Source organism: Carlito syrichta, unplaced genomic scaffold, assembly GCF_000164805.1.
Source record: "Carlito syrichta isolate Samal-C Ts95f unplaced genomic scaffold, Tarsius_syrichta-2.0.1 Scaffold305649, whole genome shotgun sequence".
In the NCBI taxonomy this organism is placed as follows: domain Eukaryota; kingdom Metazoa; phylum Chordata; class Mammalia; order Primates; family Tarsiidae; genus Carlito; species Carlito syrichta.
In genome coordinates this window covers 376013-381381 of record NW_007249745.1, presented here as the reverse complement: position 1 = coordinate 381381, position 5369 = coordinate 376013, and the positions used below count along the sequence as shown (strand labels likewise).

General features: G+C 59.7%; 2 protein-coding genes across 2 annotated transcripts in view; both read right to left on the bottom strand.

The window, feature by feature from the left end:
* HSD3B7 (hydroxy-delta-5-steroid dehydrogenase, 3 beta- and steroid delta-isomerase 7) overlaps positions 1–822 on the bottom strand; it is a 4716-nt gene extending 3894 nt beyond the window's left edge. Inside the window, exon 1 of the mRNA XM_021714434.1 lies at positions 792–822. Coding sequence (XP_021570109.1) covers positions 792–822 — 31 coding nt within the window. The remainder of the gene's footprint in view (positions 1–791) is intronic.
* Positions 823–888: 66 nt separating this feature from the next.
* Positions 889–5369, bottom strand: part of SETD1A (SET domain containing 1A) — a 24132-nt gene continuing 19651 nt past the window's right edge. The window contains 6 exon segments of the mRNA XM_021714446.1: positions 889–1704; positions 1781–1918; positions 4099–4218; positions 4421–4531; positions 4617–4789; positions 5176–5369. The exon segment at positions 5176–5369 is cut by the window's right edge and continues 25 nt beyond it. Coding sequence (XP_021570121.1) covers positions 1531–1704; positions 1781–1918; positions 4099–4218; positions 4421–4531; positions 4617–4789; positions 5176–5369 — 910 coding nt within the window. The 3' untranslated portion in view covers positions 889–1530.

Below are 5369 nucleotides of genomic sequence, written 5' to 3'. Positions count from 1 at the left end.
GGGGGGCTGCACCAGCCGCCCCCCCCCCACCCTTTGACCCTGCCAGTGGCTGAGTTGCTAAGAGACGTAAGGGCTTGGGGTGCAGGGAGGGGTCAGGGCTCGAGGTCATTGGGGAGAGAAGTTTGGGGGCAGAAAAGAAGGGTTGGGGAGGCTGGGGTTGGGGAGGTGGGATGGAAGGGTGTAGGAAGGTGGGAAGGGCCGGGACTGAGGGAAGGGCCTCTTGGGTGCTGGCAGCACCTCTGCCTACCTGCAGCCACTATCCCAGGACACCCAAACTGGCCACCAGTGAGGCTGTCTTTTGTTGCCGGTGAGAGCCGGCCAACACACCGTCCCCTTCCGCTTGCCCCTCCTCCTCCTCCTCCCTCCTGGCTCATTCCAGGAACAGAGCCCAGCCCAGCCTCCACCCGCCCTGCCCGTCTGGCCACGGGTGCCTCCTGGTGGCCACTCTGCGCTTCGCTGGCACCTGGTTCCAGCGAAGAACTTGGGGAAGAACTGGTTCCAGCGAAGAAGCCAGAACCTGCTGGGTGGGCCGGAAGGGGTTCTGGGATGGAGAGGGGGGTCACAGCATCCCACCGTATGACCTCAGCCCTCCCCTCCTGCTGGCTATCCCAGGGGGCTGCAGGCCCAGCAGCAGCTGTGCTTCTGGGAAGGGCAGGGAGGGCTGACCTTGGCCAGGCACTGGCTAGCATCGGTGGGGGATTTCTGATAGGGCTGTCACAGCCTGCCAGGTGGTCCCAAGCAATGACGGTGGGCCTGCAGCTCTTGCCTGAAGGCCCCTCCGCCCATCCTACCCTTCAGGCCACCGTTTTCCCCTCTCTCCATCTTGCCTCACCCTGTGCCTTCCATCTCCATCCCACCCTACCCTTCCCAAAGACACCGACCAAGCACTTTTGTACAATAAAGTTTAATCACAATTATAAAAATGTGGCGTTGGGTTTGCGCTATTAACATATGTACAATCCAGCCCCACGGGAAGGGCCCACCCCCCACCACCTGGTGAGCCGGAGCCTCCACACACCAGGGTGGGAGGGTGACCCACAGGGTCTGGCAGGAACAGAAGATGAGGCAGGGTTCCAGGCACGGAGCCCCCGGACTGGAGGCGCAGGGCCCCCCAGGGGGAGATCATGGCCACTGCCCCAGAAGCCCCTAAACTGGGGAGGGGTGCACGCAGGGCACGGGGGGCAGTCCCCATTAACACAAAGCATAAGGGCCGTGCAGCCCCCCAAGAACAGGATCTGTACAGGCCGGCACCCCAGGTTTCCACAGGAAACAGCTGCTGGCAGCTACAAAACATTTACAGCTTCTTCTCCGCAAAGAAAAAAATGAGGGGGTGGGAGGGCAGGGGCGACAGGGGAGGCAGATGCTGCCTCAAGGGACTGAGGCTCCCTTGCTGGGCTCGGGGCCGCCCAACCCCATACTCGGAGCTGGGGGCATGTGGGCCCTGGTGAACCCACTAAGGCTGGGGGGTGCTGGGAGCTCAGGGCACCAAGGGGGAATAAATAGGGGTGTGGGCACCAGTCCCGCCCCACCTCAGTTGAGGGAGCCGCGGCAGCTCTCAGTGCCGCACAGACACGGGATCTTGTTGTCCTCCAGTGGGAACTTGTAGTCGTAGGTGATCTCCTCATCCACGCCGATGGGCTGCTTGGAGTAGATCACGATCTTCTTCTGCGACTCGATGGTGATTACCTTGGCATAGCAGTTGGGCTGTGGGGGGGAGGGCAGTGTGAGCCATGGCCTGGCCCTCAGTCCCCCACCCACCCCTGCCAGGTCCCCAGCGCACCGTGCAGCAGTGGTTGATGAACCTGGCCAGGTTGCCACACTTGGTGGCATCAATGATGGTGTCGTGGTCCACCCGGAACAGGTAGCTGCTGCCGATGCCCTCCTGCACGTAGCGCTTCTCCCGCATGTCGGCGACCATCTGGTAGGAGGGGATGCAGTGATCACACACGTGCCCCCACTTCCTGTCAGACCAGGCCTGATCCCATCAGCCCTTCCAGCCCCTCGGCCCTTCCAGCTACTACCCCATGGTCCATACAACCAGGCCTGGACCTTCAGCTCTGCCTCTGGCTCCCACAAAGCCAAGGTGCTGACTCTCCCTTGACTTTGCTTCCAGAAGCCTTCCCTCTTCAGGGTGCCCAGTCGAAGCCCCGATATGGCCATTCTAAGTCACCCGCAAGAAGACTCCAGGGAACCTGCACTGGCGCGCCAGGGAGAAGAGCCACTGGCTTCCCCAAGAACATCTGCCTGTTCACTGTGGAGCCCCCAGAATGCTGTGGGATTGAGCCAGTTTCTCAAGTGAAGTGGCCATTCATGCAATGAACTCCCTCATCTCTTCCAGGACCATCTCTCCAACACAGGCACCCACTGGCCGCACTGGCCAACGCAAACCACAGGTTATCCGTGTTAGGGCTTACAGTCTTGTGTGAGAAGGAGCAGCTCTCATTTCCAAGACAGACAGTGAGCCCTCGGCACTCTCTCCTCGGGTGACCTCCCTCCCTCCCAGAGCTTCATCTGCCAGCTGAGTGGTGGGGACTCCTCCCAAACTCCATGTCCAGCCAAAATCCACCTCAGTGGAGATGCTGGGCGTTGCCCCCGAGATGTCCCCAGGCACCATAGCCTCACACATCCAGACTGGAACGCCTCTTAGTCACGTGTCTGTCCCTCCTTGCGCTCACCTCACAGGCAGCCCCACACACTCCTAGTGGCTAACGACAGCCCCTGAAAGACCCCCACCCTGTCTCCACAGCCAACTTACTGCCTGGCCCTGCCAGCTACCTCACACCTACAGGCCATCTTCACCGTGGTGTTAACCTAGACTGGTTCTCTTCATACCAAAATCAGAGGGAGTTTTTCACCTCCAGAGCCCTCTCCTGTTCAGCACCTCTGAGCCTGGTTTCCTCTCACCACAGGCCCAAACAGAGTCATGTCCTCACAAGCTCCGTGCAGTCTGGGTTGCCCTTGTTGCCCCAGCCACACATCACTGCCTCGGGCCCTAGGTTTTCCAAACGGCCATTCTGCCCTCCTGGCGCTCACAAGACTTCCTGACTCGAGGCCTCTGCACACGCCGTACAGCGGCCAGGAACACACTCCCCTCACCTGGGCTGTGCGTTCCTCCTCCTCTTTTGGCTCCTGCGTAAACATCACTGTCTCTGGAGGTCTTAGGCCGCTTGGGTATGTGTTCCCTTTGCCCCCACCTCTCCCTCGTTTTTTTTTTTGAGTTGGAGTCTCACTCTGTCACCCAGGCTGGAGTGCAGTGGCATGCTCACAGCCACCACAGCCTTGACCTGCTGGGCTCAGGTGATCCTTCTACCTCAGTCTTCCAAGTAGCTGGAACTACAGGCGCATGCCACCACACCTGGCTAATTTTTAAAATTTACTGTACAGATGAAATCTTGCCAAGTTGCCCAGGCTGGTCTCAAGCCCCTGGGCTCAGGCAATCCTCTCACCTCCGCCTCCCAAAGCGCTGGCATTACAGGTGAGTCACTGTGCCTGCCAAACCTCCCCTTTAATACCAAACACCATCCTTTCTTTCTTTTTTTTTTTTTTTTTTTTTGAGTTGGAGTCTCACTCTGTCGCCCAGACTGGAGTGCAGTGGCCCAGACTGCAGTGCAGTGGCCGATCCCGGCCACCGCAGCCTTGACCTGCTGGGCTCCGGCGATCCTTCCGCCTCAGCCTTCCACGTAGCTGGAACTACAGGCGCGTGCTACCACACCCGGCTGATTTTTTGATTTATTGTAGAGATGAGGTCTCGCTGCCCAGGTGGGTCTCGAACCCGCGGGCTCAGGAGATCCACTCACCTCAGCCTCCCAAAGACGCAGGATTACAGGCTGAGCCACCGAGCCCGGCTAAACACCATCCTTTCTTACGCTACTTGTTCACTGCCTGTCTTTTCCACTTCCCCAGGTCCTTAATGGGAACAACACATCAGTCTTGTATACTGCTGTTCACCCGGACTGGGAGGGAGGCTGGTTCCGCTGGCTAGGTCTTGGAGCTGGGAGGGCATGTGAGGCTTTATCCAGAGGGCCAAGTGACACTCACAGGAGCATCCTATGGTGTCTACTGTCAGATCAGGAGCTGGGGGTGGGTGTGAAGCCTCACCTGGCGAATGTTCTGACCCACATATTCGATGACCATCTCGTCAGCTGCAATGGGTTCCATGGCAAACAGACCCCACTCATGGATCCGGCTCCGGCCAAATCGGAGCTTCTTCTTCCGGAACTAAGGGACAGAGGAGGATGGTACTGCTGAGCACCCCCCACACCCAGGCTCTTTGCCCTTCCTGCAGACCTCCTGAATGGTGTTCTTGCCACTTGCCCCTCACACCCACTCCCAGGGGACCACAGGAGCCTGCTGTGGGCAGCTCCCCTTGCTTCAGCCTTTTCACTGAGCCTCCCCCACACGTCAAATCCCCACCCCTCACCTTGAGCTGGTTTAGCTTTAGCAGATCGCTGTCCATGATGGCAGAGGTGCCAATGGCACTCAGCAGCCGTCGCTGCTCAGACCGGCGCTCAGAAAGCACACGATTAGTCCCCTGTGAGAAGCAGGACAGGGAGGAGGTAAGTGACAGAAGTATGGGAAGAGGGTGCAGTGGGTCACGGGTTAGGGCAGGGCCCCACCTGAGTGTCCACTCCTTCCAGCTGCCGGGCCGAGACAGGGCACACGTCCAGGTACTTGTCCTTCTCCTTTTTGCTGATAGGGTAGTAGCCTTCGCTGCGGGCTGAGCCTGTCTGGTGCTCTCGGGGCCCATCCTGGGGCCGCCGCTTGCGTTTTGGAGTGCTCAGGTTGGTGAGTGCGGGGCGTTAAGGAAGAAAATGGGCTCCTCACTGGCCAGATCCCTGGGGTCCTGGCTCCTCTCTGGCCACCCCAGTCCCAGCCCAAGCAAAGGGCGGCTGGCCTTCGCTGGCGAGCATGCTCAGTGTGAGAAAGGCAGAAGAGAGAAGGAAGTCTCAGACTCCACCTTTTCTGCGAGCAAAGCACTGGGAGGCAGAAAGAGGCAGGAAGCAGAGAGAAAAGCTGGCCTGGAGCGGAGGACAACACACAGGCTGGGCATGGCAAAGTGAGTTGGACAGACAGGAGGGAGACAATGCAGACACAGGAGGGATCTGAGGACGCGGCCCAGCTGTGGGACCCCAGGGAAGGCCGCCCCCGCCCCCAGGCCTCTGCGGCTCAGGATATTTGTGTGATGGACCCAGTGGGTGTCGTTGAGCCAGTCAGCCCCGCTGGTCTGCTGAAGCAGCCGCTCATACGTGAGCCGCAGGTAGCTCATGTCTTCCAAGTCCAGGCCTGAGTTCCAAATGTCATACAGGATGGTCATCTGCTCAAACTCGCTGCGGGCCTCGAAGGGCGGGGGCGGGGGCGGTGGGGGTGGC